This window comes from Thamnophis elegans, chromosome 14, assembly GCF_009769535.1.
Source record: "Thamnophis elegans isolate rThaEle1 chromosome 14, rThaEle1.pri, whole genome shotgun sequence".
Lineage (NCBI taxonomy): Eukaryota > Metazoa > Chordata > Lepidosauria > Squamata > Colubridae > Thamnophis > Thamnophis elegans.
The window spans coordinates 16151877-16173839 of record NC_045554.1 but is presented as its reverse complement, the minus strand read 5'-3'; the positions used below and the strand labels follow the sequence as shown (position 1 = coordinate 16173839).

Genomic DNA, 21963 nt, shown 5'->3' with positions numbered 1-21963 from the left:
GCTGGCCATGTGACTGGGTGGGAGTGGCTTGCTGGCCATGTGACTGGGTGGGAGTGGCTTGCTGGCCATGTGACTGGGTGGGAGTGGTTTGACAGTCATGTGACTGGGTGGGCATGGCCAACTTGTAAAATGTGGTGAAACTCACTTAACAGCGCACTTGCTTAGCAACCAAAATGTTGGCTCAGAAACTTTGGCATTTGAAGCACGCAAATCTTAAAGCTGTCAAGTTACAAGACCCTTGCACTCCTAACTCTTTAGGGAAAAAAACCCAGGGGTGTTCAAACTTTAAGACTTGTGGACTTCAACTCCCAGAATTCCTCCCCTCGCTCTTCATCTTGATGATGTGCGGACAGGAGGGAGGAAGGATCTGGGACTGGTTCTAAATGGCACAGTAGATTTGTGGAATCTCTTCTATAGAAGAGGTTAGAACTGGCAGGAACCCACCCCTGGAGTAGATCAATAAAAAAGAAGGTATAAGTAATGTGGCTTGAGATGGGAATAATGTCCTTTGCCAGATAGCAATCCTTGTAGGACTTGCTATTTGCCATAAGAAACCCATTGTAATGGAATTAATTGTGTATGTTTGTTTATGCAATTGCATTGCTATCTTGGCTATTCATGTTCAAAATTGCTCATGAAACAATAAACCTCTGATCTTAAAGTAAGATTTATTGCTTGTGGTTGCTTGTGGTTTCCCTTTGTTTTTTTATCCGGATATTTTTATGACAAAGGGCATGACTGGGAGGCATCTCCAGTTGGGATGGTGCCTGATTGGGCCCTGTGATGGACATGTGGGTGCTGGGCAGGGACTTGGAGTTTCATTGGGGTGGGAAAAACCTGGAAGCTTTCAGGTCCAGCTTTTCCCAGGTGTGCCAATATGACATCTCTAATAAAATGGAACTTTCAAGTTCCTCTCGGAATCTTCTTTTGTTGGAGGTCTTACTTGGAACCCTGACATCTCCCTTAGTCCTTCTTTTCACTAGAGCAAAATTTATATGACCCTGAATTATGGCAACATCTGGAAGGTGCCTAATGCCCTGCCTCTGAATATTGGCAGGAATGATACAGTTACACTTGAGTGAGAAAACTGGATTATCAACCTATTTGCACAACCAGGGATGCACTGAGGAGGAGGAACGTGGCACAGAGGATAATATTCTTCAAACAACCTCAGATATATTTGCCACAAGCTTTGAAATCCTCAAAAATTGACAGTGCTTTGAAGCATGAATGACTAGATCCAAAGCTAAGAGCGGACTTAGCTCTAAGCAGGTATCTGCAATAGGTAAATACTAGACATTAGAACAGGTTAACCAGCTAACTCCATCTTCTAAGACTAAGATATGATAATTCATGCCCCATATTAATACCAGTCTAATGGTGATAAATATTCTCATTAGGAAGGCCAAATCCTTCACCGCAGGGCTGGTGATAGAATAGCTCTAGGGGAACTCCATAAGGCTGCATGCCAAAAATCAATAACATGCCATTTTATAATTAAGAGACAAAATAAATGCTAAAGGAAAGTCCAGTAAATTAAGAAAAGTAACATCCAGAGAGATGGAAAGTATTGACTGCAATGTACAAAATATGTGAAGTCCCTCTAGCCTACTCTTTGAAGGCAATTAGAATTTGGACGGTTAATTCTATATAAGCTGGAGGGGGGAAAATCCATGATTATACCATGAACGTATTATGATATTTGTCATTAACAGCAAGTGATTTGTTATCAAGCTACCAGTGTCTCTGATTAATCAATTAGGGAAGGTTCTGGCTGAGTTGCTTCTATATTAAAGCTGATTACAGCAACGGTCGCATTCCCATAAACAAAGCCAGGGGTAAAATGAGAAATTGTTTGACGTCTCCTTTCATCCCAAATGGAAGAAACAGACATTTATGACCAGGGCATGGAGGAGACGACAGAACGTGTGAAATGATGTTGGCATGCAAATGCAGTGACCTATGTAGATGCATCAGATATTGGGACACAAGTCATAGAATAACAGAATTGGAAGGTATCTTGTAGGTCTTCTAGTTCAAACCCTCTTCTTGAAAACTTCCAGTGTTGGAAGATTCATAACTTCTGAAGGCAAGCCGTTCCACTGGCTAAATATTCCCACTGTTCTCACTGTTAGGAAGTTTCTCCTTAATTCCAGGTTGATTCTCTCCTTGATTAGTTTCCATCCAGTTGTGCTGTCTTCTGGTGCTTTGGAGAATAGCTTAGTCCCTTAGGTATGGGAACACTGCTATCGTGTCACCCCTAGTTCTTCTAGTCCTTCTTTCATTAAGCTAGACATATCCAACTCCTGCCACTGTTCTTCATATTTTTAGCCTCCAGCCCTTTAATTACCTTTATTGCTCTTCTCTGCACTCTTTCCAGAGTTTCTACATCTTTTTAATAATGTGGCAACCAAACCCAGGTGCAATATTCCAAGCGTGGTCTTACCAAAGCATTATAAAGAGGTCTATTCTTCTGTTAATGCAGCCTAGGACTACGTTGGCTTTTTTTTGGGGCAGCTGTAGCACACTGCTGGCTCATATTTAAGTGGTTGTCCACTAGGACTCCAAGATCACCAAGACTGGTGTCATTTTGGCACCATTGTGAATTGCTGTGGACAGAGTTGGTCATGTATGGCACTACAGATAATTTTACAGTCCTAATAAAGGTAAAGGTTCCCCTTGCACATATGTGCTAGTCGTTCCCGACTCTAGGGGGCACTGCTCATCTCCATTTCAAAGCCGTGGTCATGTGGCCAGCATGACTAAACACCAAAGGCACATGGAATACTGTTACTTTCCCACCAAAGGTGGTTCCTATTTTTCTACTTGCATTTCCTATGTGCTTTCGAACTGCTAGGCTGGCAGAAGCTGGGACAAATAACGGGAGTTCACTCCGTTATGCGCCGCTAGGGATTCGAACCACCAAACTGCCAAACTATCTGATTGACAAGCTCAGAGTCTTAGTCACTGAGCCACTGCATCTCTAACATCCTAATAGTGCTTCTTAAAGCCGTAAATAGCAGGCAAAGAGGATCCTTCAGCATGGGATGATTTCCAGTTAGAGAGTCAGGAGTAGAGATACTAGAAGTAACTCCATTTCTCTAAATAAGTAACATGGGAAAACAGGAACTAAAAACAATTCCCATCCCTCCAAGTATGAAAATTTACTGAATTTGAAGAAGTTAAAATTTAGTTCAACTCTTTTACTTCGACATCAGCCATAGAAATTCATGGAAATAGTTGATTTGGGGACTGGAGGTTAACACATATGAAGAACAGTTGCAGGAATTGGGTTTATCTAGACTAGTGAAAGGTAGGCTATCATGTCACTAGGGATGACATGACAGCAGTGTTCCAATATTTGAGGGGCTATCAGAGAGAAGAGGGGGACAACCTATTCTCCAAAGCACCAGAAAGCAAAATAAGAAACAATGGATGGGAACTAATGAAGGAGAGAAGCAACCTAGAACTAAGGAGAAATTTCCTAACAATGAGAACAATTTATCAGCAGAAGAGTTTGCCTTTGGAAGTTGTAGGTGCTCCAATCTCTTGTTAAAAATCATTGGAGGTTTTTAACAAGAGATTCAACATTTATCTGAAATGATATAGGATCTCCTGCTTGAGTAGGAGTTTGGACTAGAAGACTTCCAAGATCCCTTCCAGCTCATTCTATTCCATTCCACTCCACTCCACTCCATTCTACCCAGATGGATGGATGGAGAGAGAGGAAATGCAATATGTTATCAACTTTTTCCATTTTAATAAGTGTTGAATGAATGTATTCAACAAAAATATTGAATAAATAATAAAAAAAATGTTGAAAAAATTAATTAAATACTTGAGTGGCTTCTTAATTCCTCCCCGAGAAAACATTTTCTGGCACTGGTAGATATTTTGGCCTTCTAATTATGATATTCCTAAGTATTTCTGGAACAATTGGGATAAACCAAGCCCAGCCTTCCGAATGCATTAGCATCAGTGGGCATTGCTAGGGGCAGGAAGTCACTATCGAAAACTCATTTATCTAGTTTTCATCCTATTTACTGCCTGAGATAACATCGCCCAGCTGCTTGGCCTCATCAGTGAAAAATATTTCAGACAATGCCTAAAGTGGGGATTTCATTTCAGTTGTTTAACAACCTCTGTATGCTACACTTCATTGGCTATGGTTAAGATTGGGATAGGAAATTGTAGAGGCTAAAGATTGCTTCCTACAAATATCTATGTTGCATGTGCAAGAGTGAATGTTCATGCTGTTGACACACTTGGCTTGCTTGCATATAAAACTAGGATTCAGTTTCAAATCTAGATTTGAAAAGGTCCTTTGGAGCAGATATAAGGTATCTGCTCCTAGCTCATCCAGTTCAGTAGCTTGGCTACTGAACCCTAGGGTTGTGGAGCTGGCAGCAAAGTTGGACAGTGAGGAGGTTGGGGAGGAACATGGGACAGTCTTGGAGTCTGGGGAAGACTCAGACAAGGGCTATGTGTCGGAGGCAGAGAGGGGGCCAGGGCCATCTAGTAGTTATGTGCTCCCTCCTGAGCCTGACACCAGTGAGGCAGAAGAACAGTGAGAGCCTGTTCCCATGTGCGCATGTGCAGAGGTGTGAGAAGGCAAGAACAGTTAAGACAAAAAGGGTGACTCGGGAGTAAGGCTTGGAGATGATTGGCCCCTCCCATAAGACATAAAAGAGGAGCAAAGGGACGTGAGCCTTTGCAGGAAGCAATTATATATTATAATATATTATATATAATATATATTATACCCCTCAGATAGGGTCCGCAACTTGGGAGTCCTCCTGGATCCACAGCTGAGTTTTGATCACCATCTATCAGCTGTGACCAGGGGGGCATTTGCCCAGGTTCGCCTGGTGCGCCAGTTGCGGCCCTACCTGAATCGGGAGGCTCTCACGACAGTCACTCGAGCCCTTGTGATCTCTAAGCTGGAATACTGCAATGTGCTCTACATGGGGCTGCCCTTGAAGAGCACCCGGAGACTTCAGCTAGTACAGAACGCGGCCGCGCGAGTGATCGTGGGCGCACCTCGGTTCGCCCACATAACACCTATCCTCCGCGAGCTGCGCTGGCTGCCTGTGGATCTCCGGGTGCAATTCAAGGTCTTACTTACCACCCATAAAGCGCTCCATGGTAGTGGATCTGACTATCTGAGAGACCGCCTTCTGCCAATAACCTCCCTGCGTCCCATCAGATCGCATAGAGCGGGCCTCCTCCGTATTCCATCCGCCAGTCAGTGCCGACTGGCGACCACCCGGAGGAGAGCCTTCTCAGTTGCTGCTCCGACGCTATGGAACAATCTCCCCGTGGAGATTCGTACCCTGACCACAGTCCAGGCCTTCCGTACAGCACTCAAGATCTGGCTAGCCCGTCAGGCCTGGGGATAAATTTTATTGCCCCTCCCGAATGCTGAGTGAATGTTGTGTTTTAGTACTTTTTAGTTATCTCACATTTTTTTTCTCTGTAATTTGTCTTTCACCCCCTTTCCCTTACTATTGTAAGCCGCCCTGAGTCCCCTCAGGGAAAAGGGCGGCCTATAAATGCTAAATAAATACGAAAAAAAAAATACGAAATTAGTTCATCTAGTCGGTTCAAGGTCTGAAGAGTCCTGTTTGACTCTCTGCTCCATTTGGCCTTGCAAAACTAATTGGCAATTGGGTCGCTGGCAGAATTTCAAGGGAAATAAAGATGGGTGCTTATCAACATTACTCTGAAAGACTGTGTCAACTCAAGCAGACATCTGTCGGATTCTTCACAGGCTGTTTGTGAATCATTATGGGATGTGAATGACCATAATTCACAGATGTCTAAATAACAGAGGGTTTGGGGACTAAGATTTTGATTTATGCTTTCTCAGGAAAGCAGGCCAGAACACCTAGAAATAAATCTATTTAAGAAGATACCAACAGCCTAACCCCACATCTGTTTGAAAGTACGTTGCCAAACCCTCTAACTGGAAAACCATGCTATCACGCATACCCACAAAGCACATAACACTTTTCAATAGAAATGCATGTTGCCCATATGTATTCTGAAGAACCTGTTGATAAAAACCCAAATAGTAAAACACATCCATAATGTTAATACTAGCATTAAGAAAACTGTGTAATCCCTGTATTAGAGTAAGGTCTCTATGCAAAGAGCAATACATTTAGGAAAAGATGGAGGGAGGGAGATAGAGACCTTAAATTGGCAACTGTCAAGCACCAGGGTAAATCTGGAGATTCAGGCAATTCAAATGAGTATAAATATTTATTGCAAATTTAAACTCTCTGCAAGAATCTGACTAACTGGCCATTCAGGGAAATGAGCGGGAGATAAGAGAGGCATTCAAGATGGGCTGGACTCAGTTCTCTTGCCAGTGCACAGGGATTCACACAGAAGTGGGATTCAAAAATGTTAGCAAGGGGTCCTCTGCCTGGTTGCTGGTGGGGCATGGACATGGCTCCGGAGGCTTTTCACGAGCCCCTGAGAGGATGAAAATTGCCTCCTCAGGCTCAAGAGGCCCTCTGGAAACGGGCCCATTTCCAGCCTTCTCGAATATCCGGTAGGCCCATTTTTCGCCCTCCCCAAGCCTCCATGAGCACCCTTCATTTACCTGCATCCAAAACAGGCTGCGTGGGGACTCCTGGGAAGGGTGGGGTTGGTTGGGCCAGCCAGGAATGGGATTTGGGGGTTCTCCAAACTGCACAGAATCTTAGCTAGAGGTTCTCCCAAACACCTATGAACCCCCAGCAGCCCACCCCTGGATAAAGAGCTTAAATTGGCAACTGTCAAGCACCGAGTTAAATCTGGAGATTCAGGGACTTCAAATGGGTATAAAGATGTATTGCAGTTTTAAACTCTCTGCAAGAATCTGACCAACTGGCCATTCAGGGAAATGAGCGGGAGATAAGAGAGATATTCAAGATGGGCTGGGCTCGGTTCTCTTGCGATTATGCCGGGATTCACGACTTATGATGCATTTGACCCCTCCCTCGGGCTCAACCTGGTCATCTCCTACAACAACCAGGACAATATAATCCTGTTTTAAGGTGATGTCTTCTTCAGAGACATTGTTTTCTATCAGGGGTTAGGCTGAAAAGTTTCTGACTTTGGTTCTGACTTTGGCAAAATATTGATACAAAAGTCCTTTGAAGGACTCAACAGCTCTACCGTAATAGAGATCTGAGGCTTTGTGTAAAGCAGTAGCAGACTTTAGGTAGTAGAAAATAAGAAAGTTACACCAATGCCTTTTGGGATGGCAAACTTTTCTCTCTAATAACACATCATTTGGCATGTTGCCATTAAGTCAATGATTTGAACAAAAGAGAATAAAAAGTGAGCAAAGCGTAGGAAATTGTATTTTTCTCTCTTAATACATATTGCATAATTGAATTACATTCAAAAGTAAGGCTTCTAATACATCCATCAAGGAAGCAGGCCAACAGCAACCAATCACATCATTTGGATAATCCTGTTACCTGTCATCACCAAGATTTCACAGCACATGTGCTTACCTGCATAGAATTCTGGACTATAGACTGCACCAACAACTGGATTTAATTTCCAACCTGTAGTGAAGATAAGAAACCAAATTTGGTAAATTTGAAGTTATGGCATGATGTTCTTTTTAAATAGTTTTTATTAAACATTTTAACCTTTAGAAACAGAAAAAAACCCCAACAATTACAGAAAAAAAGACAAACATAACAATATATATAATTTTACAGCCCTCTGTATTGACATACATTTTTAGCTTTTGTAGTTCTCACACCAGTGGTGGGTTTCAAAATTTTTAGAACCTCTTCTGTAGGTGTGGCCTGCTTTGTATGAGTGGCTTGCCAGCCATGTGACCAGGTGGGAGTGGCTTGCCGGCCATGTGACTGGGTGGGCGAGGCCAACTTGTAAAATGTGGCAAAACTCACTTTAACAACACTCTTACTTAGCAACCAAAATGTTGGCTCAGAAACTCTGGCATTGAAGTGTGCAAGTCTTAAAGCTGTTAAGTTACCAGACCCTTTCACCCCTAACCCTTTAGGAAAAAAAACCCCAGGGGTGTTCAAACTTAACAGTTTAAGACTTGTGGACTTCAACTCCCAGAATTCCTCCTCTCACTCTTCATCTTGATGATGTGCAGAAGGGTGGGAGGAGGGAGCTGGAAATGGTTCTAAACAGCTCTATAGATTTGTGGAACCTCTTTTATAGAAGAGGTTAGAACTGGCAGGAACCCACCCCTGCACTACACACACACACACACACACATACACACAGACATACACACACACATACAGACACACACACACACACACACTTTAAGTGGAAGTGACATTAAATAAAGGGGGAATATATGCGTCTTTTATTTTAAAAAAACCCACTTTGTATCAATTGACTCTTTCTTCAATACTGGGATATAATTTCAGCCCATTTCATGAAAAGGAGATTTTATTTATCCACTTAATGCAAGCCTGTATAACTCTGCAAAAAAGAAGAAATAACTTTCTTTTCATTTGATGAACAGAGACAATCTTCTTCCTGGTTTCAATTTGGATGGGCTTAAAAGGACTTTACTTTCACAACACACTAAATCCTAAACCTGGATTAAGAAAACTCCAGTGGTATACTTATATAAAACGCTTGCCCTAATAAATCATTTCACAGCTTAGCATAATGGCTTGGCTTCCCCAACAATATGTAAGTTCATTTATAAATGAACCACGCCTAGCTCCGACTTCTGAAACATTTTTTTTTTCATAAAATAAGTTCATTTATTTTCTTTTGTTAAGTTTCAGACGAAAAGTCAGGAAGTTTCCCCAAGTTTTTAATGGAAGATAACAGCAGAATTCCTATTTACAAAGTTTATCTACCTATTCTCTTCTTGCAGTCATTTAGAACACAGTATGAACTTAATTTTGTTCTACAAATAAATTAAAATAAAACTAAGATGGGTTGGAGCAGATAAATACTTGGATGAATGACTGATAGGACCAGAAACCAGACTGTGTGTGAGAGAGAGGGGGGGGAGGGAGAAAGTGTGAAAGAAAGAGAGAAGGTGGGAGAATAGGAGGGGGGAGAGAGGAGGTGTAAGAGAGAGGGAGAGAAAGAGGGAGGGAGAGGGAAAGAAAGCGAATGAAAGAGAGGGGGAAGGGGGAGAGAGGGGGCAAGAGAAAGAGTAAGGTAATAGTGAACCACTTCCATTTTGTTGCCAAAAAATACACCCATTCGCCATCTGCAATTGAGATTTCTTTTAATAAATAAACAAATAGAATATTTTGTTTTGTTTTTAAGAAATTTATTTATTTATTTTATTTATTAGAATTTCTCAAACAAAAATGAGAACAAGAATAAAAGAATAAAAATACAGTGACAGGGGTGATAGGCTGTGATTAAGCCGTAGTCACATTGAAATGGAGAAGTCAACCTTTCAGTGGTAAGGGTCACAATTACTATTAGCACAGACCATAATAACTAATTATGCACAATGCCTACCATGTAAAGTTAGTAAGACAAGCATCATCATTTTTATTCCATTTGATGGTGGAGGCCATTGTTTGTAAACTAAGTTAAACTTATTCTGAAGCTGGGTTTATTACAGACTAAGCTACACAACCATTTTGTGTGTGTTTCCTAACATAAAAAATGCTGCTGAGTTTTACAAAAGTGTACAATTTGGTGTCTCCATTCTACTCATGCCATTCCATTTTTTCCAATTGTGCAATAACCACACAACTAAATTAAATAATCCTGAGAGAAAACCTTATTGCAGCCTAGGAAGGGAGAAAAAAAAGAAAAGGAAGATGGCATGCAAGATTTATTTTCTTCCTCCCAAATCTTCCAAGCTGATCTAAGCCAAGTCCTCAAGCATCAAAAGCCTTTAATTACTTGAAGTGTAATTTTCTAGAATACTTTTTTTATTTTATTTTACTTCTGCACCGATAAGCCATTTTGGCTGGTTTTTCACATCTGTCAGACGTCTCTGTCAAAGAGGCTAAAAGATAACCTCAGACATTTTAAGTTATACTAATGGTGCCTCAATTTGTCTTCGGGAAGAGAGGGGGAGATGGGGCAGATGCAGATCGATGATCTCAGCTGAAACCTGCTCTCATATTTCATCTCCTACCCAATTTGATGGCTGCATCATCTAACTTGGGGAAGCTCACTCTGCAAGGACTCCATTTATCATGAAAATAACAGCAATTAAACTTTACTTTGTCTTGTCAATGAAGTATTTGCTGGCCCATAACTGTGTGGGTTAATCAAGTGTGAGGAGAAGTTTGACATGTACGAGTGAGGAACTGCCAAGGAGCCAAGTCTTCACCATTAGAGGAGGTAAATTCACCACTGTGGGTGTAGTTCTCGGAATTTGTCTTGCTGTCACAACACATACCTCAGGTAGAAACTTTTAGAACAGACAGGAAAGGGGAAAAACAACCTGTCTCTTATGCAGATAGACAGACTTGGTGCCTGGATGAGGAAGAAATGTAATTTAGTGTGTATGCTTACTTAACTTTATTGTGGTTATTAACCAACCAGCTTTCTTCTTATTCTATATGTATATTCTCTTCTATATTGTATATGTATATAAGATTTCTTCTTATTCTATATGTATATTCTCTTCTATATTGTATATGTATATAGATTGTGTGTCAACCCACAAGGTACCCCTAGCCTGCTCTCGAGTTGCCATAAGTAAGGGGCTTGGGAAACCAACGAAGTAGCATAGCAGCCATAAACAGAAGTACATTCCAGGCTTATCTCTCTCAAGGCTTTCTCCAAGGGTTACCCACAGCGGTGGAGGGGCATGATCTCTACAACCCACAAAACTGCTCTTTTGGGAATGTGATTTATGACACACCCTAGAGGGAGGGGGAAACAGGGTCGTGATTGGGGTGTAAATTACGTGGGGTCAGAGCTGGCTTCACTTGGGAATGTGTAAACATGAAGCTCCTAATAAATAACTGGATTTCTTTTGAAGTTTGGCTCGAGGCTCATGATTTAATTAGGGCATCCGTTAGAACCCTGCCATTGCGTATGTATATATAATTTACATATACATAAATATAACCGGCCTTTTAGCATTTTTAATTTCATATGAGCTTTAAGCCATTTTTATTTTTGTCGGTATGTACTTTTCTTAACTTTCCTGTCACAGTCACTTAAATGAGGAAAAGGCTTTCAGTAACCAAGTTTATTGATGAAGGTTTGAAACAAAACAGGTATTACATTAGAGGGAGGAGAGAAATTAATTGAACTTCTCTTTTGAATATGAACTTTATCAAATTTTTCATTTCCATCCAGAAGGCAAAGCAAAAACTTCATTATCGTTTGAAATCTACAATTCTCCAAATTCCCTATCACAACTCATCATTTTAAAAAAAGAAAGAAAGAAAGCACATTAGAAGGGAAAAAATAAAACAAAGTCTATTATCTTAGGAAAGTTGGATCTCTTGAAAAGCTAAGCAGGATCAGATCTCCCTACTGCATAGAAGTGAGACCACCAGGAATAGACCAGATCTGTAGGGTAAATTTGGAGTGGGGGGGGGCGGAAATCCTAAAAGAAAGAAAACCACTACAATATAGTTGCCAAGGTCACTCCATGGACAATTTCAAAAAGTTATCAATTTGACTGAGAAGCGACTTGACCTTTATTTGTATTTCTGTCACATAGATTTGCAAACAATAAGTCAGGTGTCCCAATACATGCAAATTATAGACAAAAGCCTTAATTAAGTTTTGAGTTAATACATTTCCAAATCTAAGTTACCCTTGCCTTATCTTTAAAAATAAGAAGATGGGGAAAAACAACATTAACAGCTTCCTAAGGACTCCACTTAGGACTCTGATGGCAAACCTAGGGCATGCATGCCAGAGGTGGTATACAGCACCCTCTCTGTGGGCACGCGAGCCATTGCCCCAGTTCAACTCCGCTGTGCATGCTTGCATCCCTCCCGCTGCCCAGCTGGTCTTTGGGTCTCTGCTGTGCATGTGTGGGGGCGGGATGCATGTGTGGGTTACATGCACATGTGTGGGGCTGGGGCATATGGGGGAGTGGTGTGGGGGGTATTTTTTTCCCCTACTCAGCTTCACAGGGCAGTTTTAGCTGCAAGTATTGAAAGGAAGAAGAGTAGAGAAGTTGCCTTTCGGTTAAAAAAAAATCGGGCTCTCCTTTATGGATGACTTGAGTTGTTGCTATCTTGGACAATGAAAACAAGATACGGCTCGTATTTTATGGCATTTTCAAAACTGTTATTCTGAAACTTGCGGTTATTGTGCTACAATCTTCTTTGGCGGTGCTAATCCCTAGAAGCTGCTTGGCTGGTCTTTTTGATCTTCTTTCCTAGCTCTTATTCCAAAGACAAAGCAGAATCCTCAGTATTAAGGAGAAAGGTCTTCCTTCTCTGCCTTTTTTGCTTCTTCCTTTCTTTGAGTTCCCATCTTTCTGAACCTTTGGAGACTTGCCAGCTATCTCTCCTTGCCTTGAATCCAGTGGTGGGATTCAGCCGGTTCGCATCACTTCGCGAGAACTTCGGTTGTTAACTTTCTGAGCAGTTTGGAGAACTGGTGGTTGGAAGAAATCATTAGGGCCGAGAACCGGTTGTTAAATGATTTGAATCCCACCACTGCCTGAATCTCTTTCTGCACGCTCCAAATCACTGCCATGAAATCCTTCAGAAAGATTGGCTGCTTCTTGGTGTGTCCTCCCCCCGCCCCCCATGCACTGTATAAATATTGTTCCTGATAGCACAGTGCACTGTTAGAACAAGGTCTCAATTTGGCCTTCACTCCTTATCAGAAAGATAATAGCTAGGGAAACTTTTGTGCAATCATTCCTGGTTCCCCAGATCGCCTGTTGCTCTTCCATGTTCCGGCATATACATGCAGACTGACCAGCTGGCCTTCACATGCACGGGAGTGCCGGAAACCAGAAGACCATCTAGCCAGCATGCATGCATGCACACCAGAAATCATAAGACTAGGTGAGCTGAGTGCATGCGCACCAGGGAACTGCTCTGCCGGTTTCCGGCACTCCCGTTTCAGCACTTGGTGCCGAAAAGGTTTGCTAACACTGCCCTATGATTACACAATGAAAATTCAGATACTTGGCAACAATTTATGAGCATTGCTGTGTCCCAAGGTCATGTGATCCCCCTTTGCGACATTTTAAAGAGGAAAGTCCATGGGGAAACCTGATTCACTTAACAACCAGGTTATTAACTTATTAACTGCAGTGATTCACTTATAGATTTTGGCTTCAGTTGTGGTCTAAGTCAAGGACTTACCTTTAATGGCATCTGGGGCAAAAGTTTGGGAATGAAGAACTGGTCTTCATTTCAATTGTTTAGATTAATTAATAAGAGCTGTGGTGGCTCAGTGAGTAGAATGCAGTATTGCAGGCTAATTCTGCCCACTGCCAGCAGTTCGATTCTGACAGCCTCAAAATTGACTCAGCCTTCTGTCCTTCTGAGGTGGGTAAAATGTGGACCCAGATTGTTGGGGGCCAGAGGCTGACTCTGTCAACTGCTTAGAGAGGGCTGCAAACTTTGTTGCTTTGTTGCTTGTATCCTTACGATTTATATCGATTGTTTTCTGTTTGCTTATTTGTACCCTTTGACTATTATTAAGTGTTGTACCTTACGATCCGTGACAAATGTATCTTGTTTCTTTATATAAACTGAGAATTCCTTGTATGTCCAATTACACTTGGCCAATAGAGAATTCTATTCTATTCTATTCTAAAATGCTATGAAGCAGTAAAGGTAAAAGTAAAGATTCCCCTCGCACATATGTGCTATTCGTACCCGACTCTAGGGGACGGTGCTTATCTCTCTTTCAAAGTTGAAGAGCCAGTGCTGTCCGAAGATATCTCTGTGGTCATGTGGCCAGCATGATTCAATGCCAAAGGCGCACGGAACGCTGTTACCTTCCTACCAACGGTGATTCCTATTTTTCCACTTGCATTTTTGATAGGCTTTCGAACTGTTGGGACAAGTAACGGGAGCTCACTCTGTTACGTGACGTTAGGGATTCGAACTGCTGAACTGCCAACATTTCTGATCGACAAGCTCAGCATCTTAGCCACTGCATCCCCATATGAAGAAGTACATAAGTCTAAAATACTATTGCCATTAATTATATTTAAATCAAGGTCTTCTCCAAGAAAAATCAGAAAATTTTTACAAAGCAGACTTTCTCCGTGATATACTGTAACTAGCGTAATCACAGTATGTTGAACCTAGCTCATATTTTGTTTTTAATTTTGCCAAGATGGATAGAGATACCCATCACAGGATCATTAAAAAATAAAGCTGTCCACTTATCTTTGCCCCACTGTCAATGATGGAAGGAAAAATATTTCACGAAGGAGCTGCATAATGTGAGGAGGATGAAAATAAATATTTTGCATTCAGTTGGTTTTTTTATCAAGCTTCCCCCCCCCCCTCTCTCTTTTGAAGAAAAGTCAGGGAAATCAGATACTTCTTTGAAAAGCTACAGGATATTGGAAACAGGCCAAATGGAAGGTTGTGATATGCTCCCTTCCAAAGCTTTCAAAAAGGATTGTTCAAAAGCTGAAATTGAAACCCCGGGAGAAAAAAGAAAAAGAAAAGTATAGAGACAGAAAAGTTTCTGCTGCTGTAACAAAGTACAACAAAGGATCCAGTCTGCAATAACTTTTTAATAATTCTTTAACTGACAACAGCAAGGGCAGAAATTAGAATATTTGGCTAGGTGTCAGAAGAGAAGGTTCATCTCCCTGCTTGATCACAGTGCTATCACTGGTGCTTACTTCAACTCACTTCACCATGGGTATGTGTGTAAAACATGGGAGAAAGTGTCATGCTCCCATCAGAGTCTGAATCTGCATGGGAAGTTGAGCTGGAACAAGAACCAATAGATTTTGAGAGGGGGGCTCGGCTGGCCTTGGAGGAAACCGGGTAAGGGCACAGCCAGTCCTGGCAAGGCTTTTCAGGATTAGAAAGGCTTGTAGACAGGGAGCACCAAGAGAGACTGTCAGCCTCTATATCCCTTGCTTGCTATTGGCTGCCATAGTAACGGGGAGGGAGGGGGCTCATGCTATTTGGGAGGGAAAGCGTGCTGGTGGAAACATCTCGAAAGAGGGAGTTTCATTCTCACCATCTTCTGCACATGCTGAAGGCTCGTGTTTGGGTTTGGTCAAGGCCAACCACCTCTGCATATCAGCTGGATGAGGCCACCTGAAGATGCACCCTACATGACACTCTTGGGGGTTGGAGGTTGGGCCGGAGGGATTTGGGTAAATGTTTGATATGTACAAGTTCGCACCTTTGGCCTCAGATCTTGCTTCACTTTCACTGTTTTTATTTCATATCCAGTAAAAGTACCTTTTCTCTAAATAAATGGAGTTGGGGGTTCCCTTTCTTGGATGTTGAATGAGGCACGCCTGACAGAGACAGAGCTCAGACGAAGAGCAAGGACCACCCCTCCATGCCCCTAGAGCATGCAGAGAAGAGAGAAGGCGAGAACAACGCAGACTGAGCCAGCTATGAAGGAGGAGTGTGTCCCGCCGCTCCTACACAAGGCACAGCTGGAGACAGAGAAGTAAGGAGGTGCCAGTGAAAGGGGCATTTGTCGGGAACAAACATTGAATCTGTTGAGCCTTATGTGCATTTGCTGATGCCTGGAAATTACTGTGCTCTGTCTTCTGAGGCTTAGTCAATTTACCTTCTTCGCTGAACTTCTTGCTCTGGTTACTGTTTGGCTCACCTTGCTTACTGGACAACTTGCAGCCAGAGGCTGTTGAAAGTGCATGTGAGAACTTTGCTCCAGGACTTATAGTAAATGTGGGGATGTTTGGGGGCAAAGTTACAGAGGTACAGGTGCAGTATATGTGGTACCTTGCTCAATAGTAGTAACTGTAAGAAGGATCTTGGGAGTCCTAGTGGACAACCATTTAAATATGAGCCAGCCATGTGCAGCAGCTGCCAAAAAAGCCAACACAGTTCTAGGCTGCATAAACAGAGGAATAGAATCAAGATCATGTGAAGTGTTAATACCACTTTATAATGCCTTGGTAAGGCCACACTTGGAATCCTGCATCCAGTTTTGATCACCACGATGTAAAAAAGATGTGCAGATTCTAGAAAGAGTGCAGAGAAGAGCAACAAAGATGATTAGGGGACTGGAGGCTAAAACATAGGAAGAATGGTTTCAGGAACTGGGTATGTCTAGTTCAATGAAAAGAAGGATAGAGGTGCCATGATAGCAGTCTTCCAATATCTCAGGGGTTGTCACAAAGAAGAGAGAGTCAAACTATTCTCCAAAGCACTTGAAGGCAGGATAAAAAGCAATGGGTGGAAACTAATCAAGGAGAGAAGCAACCTAGAACTAAGGAGAAATTTCCTGACAGTTAGAACAATTAATCCACGGAACAACTTGTCTCCAGAAGTTGTGAATGTTCCAACACTGGAAGTTTTTAAGAAGATGTTGGATAACCATTTGTCTGAAGTGGTATAAGGTTTCCTGCCTAGGCAGGGGTTTGGATTAGAAGACCTCCAAGGTCCCTTCCAACTCTGTTATTCTATTGTTTTTTATTGTTTTTTCTAAAGTTGGAGCAATAAAGGGGAGTTAGACCTGTTCTCTGGCTGTCGTGCCACATCCTGGGTCATCACAAAAGGAGTACGGAGGAAGAATATGTGTGAGACTTATGACCACAACTGAGCTCAAAATCTCTGTTGTTAAGTGAGAAATTGGTTAGGCAAGTTTATCCCCATTTTACGACCTTTCTTGTCACAGTTGTTAAGTGAATCATCACAGTAACCCAGTTGTTAAGTAAATCTGACTTCCCAATGATTTTGCTTGTCAGAAGGCTGCAAAAAGGGATCACATCTCCTTGGGCCACAGACAACGGTCATAAATATGAAACTGATCACCAAGCATCTGAATTTGATTATGGAGACGTTACAAAGATCATAAGCATGTAGAAATGGTTGCAAGCCACTTATTTCAGTAGTGTTGTAACTTGGTCACTAAACAAACTGTTGTAACTTGAGGATTTCCTGCATTTAGCAATACTAATAGCCCTTAGACTTATATACCACTTCACAGTTTCTTTACAGCCCTCTCTAAGCGGTTTACAAAGTCAGCCTATTTGCCCCCAACAATCTGGGTCCTCATTTTACCCACCTTAGAAGGAAGGAAGACTGAGTCAATCCTGAGCTGGTCAGGATCAAATTGCTGGCAATCAGGAGAATTAGCCTGCAATACTGCATTTTAACCACTGGCAAGGAAGGAAAGGAAGGAAGGAAAGGAAAGGAAGGCAAGGGAGGGAGGGAGGGAAGGAGGGAGGGAGGGAGGGAGGGAGGAAGGATCATAGCAATAGCCCTTAGACTTATATACTGCTTCACAGTGCTTTACAGCCCTCTCTAAGCAGTTTACAGAGTCAGCATATTGCCCCCAAAATTTGGGCTTTCATTTTATCCACCTCAGAAGGATGAGAGGCTTGAGATTGAGATTCGAACTGGCAAATTGCAGGCAGCAGAAGTAGCCTGCAGTACTAAACTCTAAACCAATGCTCCATCACAGCTCTTTAGCTGACTAGGATAAAGCTATGTAGTCCTACCTTTTATTTATTTTATTTATTTATTTTGTCAAACATGTATTAGATAACATATATAAATATAAACATGATTTTGGATACATGAAAGGAATACAAATATAAGGGAACATTAAGTCAGGGACGGTAGGCACGTTGGTGAGCTTATGCCTCTTACAGACCTCTTAGAAATGGGGTGAGGTCGACAGTAGCCAGCCTAGCCTTAGACAGACCAGGAGATGGAAACTAAGAAAAAAACCCAATTTCTAGTTCTTACCGTTTGTGTAAGGATTAACTGTCTTCTTATTCGTCATGACCCGTGCTGTTGCATTATTTACCTAAGCACATAGAAAACAAGAAATCAGTACCACTTCTTCAAGATTAAAAAACTCCATGATAGTAATGAATGCATGCTTTATTTTTGGCATTAGTCATGTTTAAAATGCAATTTAATTTATTTTCCCCAAATTAAAAAAATAATAATAAAACTAATAAAAGGCGGGAGGCGCATAACAAAATCATACGATTTATAATTACATTTACTCTCATCATCATTTTATAAAACGTACAAATCATTTAAATAAAGTAACACCATTTCCTTTAAAGTTTAATAAAGAGACATTAAAAGCAAATTAAAAGGCTTTGCATAATTGAAGATTTAAGAGCATGCTTTTTTTATTCCATGGTAACACTGAAACGATAAAATATTTAAAAACAGAACATTAAAAAAATAGAACCAACTGTATGAAAGAGCATGCAGTGGAGTAGAAAGGGGAAAGAGACAAGATACGCAAGGGGGAAAAATAAGTAACATCAAAAAAGAGAACAAAAAAGTTAAAAAAAAAGGACAAATCTTAGCAGTGTGCAACATAACCCTTTCAAAATGTACCATTGGAAAAGCAACATGTAGCATTCAACACTGGGGGAACATGTGCCTCATTTAATTCATTGCAAGGAAACTAACAAAACCATTCAAGCTTTCAAAAAACCACAGCTAACGAAAGGATAAAAAGAGGGTGCATTATTTAACACAATATGGAATTAACGATCTGAGTAAGATGTGCACAAAATTCATATCCTTAAGTTCAGTCAGTGTCTCCAAGGCTTGTTTAAAACGGACACTCATTGACAGGCGTACCGAGATATAGAGATAAATAGATATAGAATAATAATAATAAAAAAAAATAGAGCATCAAGAAAACTTAAGACGACAAGTCAAAAAAATTCATGTGGTAGATATCAGCGCTTTAGAAAAGATACGTGAAACGGTAGATGGACTTCTCCACTTACCAGTCAGCACCATCGCCAGAATGGGGCATGTATACAGTTACCATGGTTACTGAGATGGTGAGGGCCCTAAGAGCTACCGCCGAAAAGGGAGAATGGAAAGGCAAAATATGCAACATCTTACTCAAAAACGACAGCAATTTTAAATTGGTTTTTCTTTCTTTCTTTTTTTTGCTTTTAAGATTCTAACAAATACAACTCAGGCAGTGTTGACTTGGATCCAGTGGTTTAAGGATTTATACATAGAGATAGACAGATAAATAGATTTATCTATAAATCTTTATATGCAATGAGAGGATCACTTTTGTAGAGTGAAAATTAGAAGGAACTTGAAACCTTCTGGGAACTTAGCTGGGCATTTGTCCAAAATGGAAACAAAAGTCCATGTTTGTTTGTTTGTTTGTTTGTTTGTTTGTTGAATCTAAGTGAATGGCTATTCAAATGGGAATTTTTCTGGGGTAGTCAAAACGCAATTTTGGAAAGCCACTGTAAATCCTGCATCAAACCTGCAATGAAAAGGAGGGAAAAAACCAAAAAGAAATAGAATTCCCAAATAAAAATTGAAACAAAACAAAACAAAATGTTAAACACACACACACAGGCACACACAAATAAAATAAGGCCTTATTGTTTTGCTTCAACATTTAATTTTGAAAGTTTTTTCCAATTTTTTTTTAAATCTATTGCACCCATCAAACTTATGAAACCTTTCAGATCATAGCACGGTATTAAAGCTTGTCACACGTCTGGCATACAATTTTTCTTTTTTTAGCTGTAATTATGATGGTTAAAAAACAAAAACTGAAAAAATGTAAAAAAAAAAAAACGTACGGAAAGGAAATCATAAAATAACCAAACCAAGTTAGGCCAAGTGTATATATATATATACATATACATACATATACGTACCTACATACATATAATATATATATAAAAAGTGTACATTATACAATATTGTATCGTATTATATAATATGTCGTCATTGTAACTATATAACATATTCCATATATATATATATATGTGTGTGTGTGTGTGTATGTATATATATATATATATATATATATATATATATATATATATATATATATATATGTATATATAAAATATCTCAATGGGAAGGAAAAGGGAAACACAGAAGAGACATTAATGATGGATCTGAAACAACGAATGAGAGTGAGGCAAACATTTATAAAAAAGATGAAAAGGAAAATATTTTGAACATGCACCTCGATTTTACGGCCCTCTACCACGGTGCCGTGTAATTTCTCCCTCGCCCTTTCCGCATCAGCACTATTTTCGAAAGTAACGAAACCAAATCCCTGCATGCAGGTTGGAAAAGGGAAAATAACATGCATATCATTATTTCAGACAACCACTTCTTTGCTCATGTTTCTTTCTTTCTTTCTTTCTTTCTTTCTTTCTTTCTTTCTTTCTTTCTTTTTCTCTCTGCCTCCCTTTCTTTCTCTCCTGTCTCTCACTCCCTCTTTAATTTAAATTGGCTCTCGTTCTGTCTTCATTTCTGTAAACATGCAAATTAGAAAGAAATTATAATGATACCCAAGATGTGCAATTAAGTAAAGCAACCAATGTCAACAACTTTTTAAATCTTTCTTTTCACGAGTTAGTTTATTGTCTCCTGAAGAATAGCAAAGAATGAACACCAAATACCTTTCATTTTTTTTCTCTAAATTTTCACTACAGGGGAAAAGAAATCTAATAAAAAAAGAAAAAAACAAAACAAGTTCAAATCAATGGAACCATGTCATCACATTGAAAACAAAAGTAAGAAGAAAAGGATGAGAGAGAGAAAAAAAAGTGAAGCACTGTTTAAAAGGCATGCAGATCTGATCAACAGAATAATAAACTTTGTGCAAATTAAAATGCGGGTACCGATTTCAACACTCAATGCAAACCCAATTGAATATATTGACTAGTTCGATGTGTCATTGTGGAGCAAAATAATAATAATAATAATAATAATAATAATAATAATAATAATAATAATAATAATAATAGAATAATAATTTCTCACATGCAACACTGGAGTTGTTTATAATTGGGATGTCATCTACTGTATTTACTTCTTTTGGTCTTAAAGAAAATAAAATGAGAGGAGGGGAAACAAAGAAGAAGGAAACAAACAAACAAACAAAAAGAACTACCAACCAAACAGAATTGGGTTTGAAACTAAACATAATCTTTCTACATTTAATATAATCATGTAGTATGAATAAATAGATAATACAGATCAGAGGGCAAATAATCATTCCTGAACAATATCTGCAGTGTTTTTCATTCAATAATAGTAGGCATTTGTCACATGGTTGATTGATATAGTTTGTGTTCTATATGCAGTGAAATGTTGAAACCGAGTTTGTTTGCCCATCTCCTGAAATAAATTTGAGAGCTCACTGTCAATCAGGAAGAACACTGGGTTTTCTTTTATCCAGCCAATGAACAGGTCCAGAATTTGGAGAACATTCTGACCAAGTGGCTACCTTGAGATGCTTGGACATTTACAGATGGTTATTACAATAGAATGAAGTCTCAAAAGCAAGTTGGTGAGGTGGTTGTCGCCTACCCCTGACAACCTAAAAATGAGGTCTATTTATAATTACATGGTTTTCTTCTCTTTTTTGTTGCTATTGTTGCAGCTGTCATGAACAGGTGGACATTTCCAAAGAAAGCAATGCATGGAAGCTACCAACAATTTACCAATCTGCAACAATTTTTTCTAAGAATTATAATGAGGTCTCTCTGGAATATATTATTTTGATCCAAAAAGAAACGCCCAAGAAGCTGATCATTGGCAATAGGCTAGCTTCCCATTTAAGTTTTTAGATTATTTTATTTTAAAAAGAGAGCAGGACACCAAAGTTGACTCTGCCTAATTTGTGGGTGGAGAAATTGGATAGATAACATCTCCGCATTGCTGCTGGGTTAAGAAAAACTCTAATAACCTGAAGACGTTCTCTAGGATCACAGCCCTGAATATATTATCTGTGTGGCTGTGGAATCCTCAGAAAATGAACAACTAAGTTCAGAAAAAAATCTACACTGCATTCCAGAGCTACACATATTTTTTACCATTGCAAGGAAAAATTCCCCCCATAACT

General features: G+C 40.2%; 1 protein-coding gene across 1 annotated transcript in view; it reads right to left on the bottom strand.

The window, feature by feature from the left end:
- Positions 1-21963, bottom strand: part of RBFOX1 (RNA binding fox-1 homolog 1) — a 250667-nt gene that overhangs the window by 145278 nt on the left and 83426 nt on the right. The window contains exons 4-6 of the mRNA XM_032230214.1: positions 20074-20166; positions 17838-17898; positions 7512-7565 (exon numbers count right to left, since the gene is read on the bottom strand). Of these exons, the coding sequence (XP_032086105.1) occupies positions 7512-7565; positions 17838-17898; positions 20074-20166 (208 nt within the window). The remainder of the gene's footprint in view (positions 1-7511; positions 7566-17837; positions 17899-20073; positions 20167-21963) is intronic.